The following is an 880-nucleotide window of genomic DNA, read 5'->3' as shown; positions in this document are numbered from 1 at the left end:
TCTTGTGCACTTCTCTCGACTCTGCCTTCTTTTTTTGTAATTCGTTTTAAACATTTTTGTCTCTGTCTCTACACGCTCTTTTCAGCGCCACGACCCGAAGTTGAAGGGGGAGGTGGGGCGAGAAGGATGGTGGGGGAAGGTTATTGTGGAGTACAAGTGCAGTGAGGAGAGCTCCGGACTCAAAGGAAGAGAAAAAGAGATAGAGAGAGATAGAGAGAGAGAGAGAGAGAGGGGGTATCAATTTGCTTTCTTAAAACGTTAAGTTTGGTCTCGAGGCCCAACGACTCGTGAAGAGTTATTGTATGAAATAATCAGGGTGATCTGAGTCCTTTTCAAACCTCTTCGCCTCTTCCTGCATGCTCTCCTTGATCTTGAGTATGGCTGCTGACTCAGTCTGGTCCTGCGAATCAACCAACACCAGGCCGGTTACACGTAAAAGGTTAGGCAAGTCCACCATCAGGCGATAACCTTGCCCATACTTTTTTTTTGTCTGCCTACAGCGTTTCGTCAGCGAGCTGAGACTTCCTCTTGATATTTCAATATTTAAATGTATATATTAAATACATTTTATAATTAAACAAATATCAGTACTTTAAATATTTGGAAAATATAAATATGTTTAAGCTTTCCTTGAAAATGTCATCATTTGTCACATTATCATTAGATCATAAAAGTGGCATTCAAGTATAGTTATAAGAAGTCTAGTCGGACCCAGTGGCGTTAAAGCTGTTCAGAAATCTCATCGCAGTTCGCTGATCCCAAGTGAACCCTCGGGGTACGAAAACGCTGACATGCTGCTGCGTAAAGTGATTGCGCAGCGCGGTGACGGTGCGTCGTGAAGGGGCTGGGCTCGTGAAACGCAAAACTTAAAGAGAGGATA

The 880-nt window shown here is 43.3% G+C and overlaps 1 protein-coding gene across 3 annotated transcripts in view; it reads right to left on the bottom strand.

Moving 5' to 3' along the window:
- Positions 1–28: 28 nt before the first annotated feature.
- Positions 29–880, bottom strand: part of LOC108575267 (single-stranded DNA-binding protein 3) — a 17,046-nt gene continuing 16,194 nt past the window's right edge. For 2 of the 3 annotated variants that reach the window (XM_017938023.1, XM_017938019.1), the window contains one exon: positions 29–400. In XM_017938023.1, coding sequence (XP_017793512.1) covers positions 296–400 — 105 coding nt within the window. In that variant the 3' untranslated portion in view covers positions 29–295. The remainder of the gene's footprint in view (positions 401–880) is intronic. The other variant, XM_017938020.1, reaches the window with a different exon arrangement.

The sequence above is a fragment of the Habropoda laboriosa genome, unplaced genomic scaffold (assembly GCF_001263275.1).
Source record: "Habropoda laboriosa isolate 0110345459 unplaced genomic scaffold, ASM126327v1 scaffold207, whole genome shotgun sequence".
Lineage (NCBI taxonomy): Eukaryota > Metazoa > Arthropoda > Insecta > Hymenoptera > Apidae > Habropoda > Habropoda laboriosa.
The sequence above is the reverse complement of the archived record's forward strand: the minus strand, read 5'-3'. Positions and strand labels throughout refer to the sequence as shown.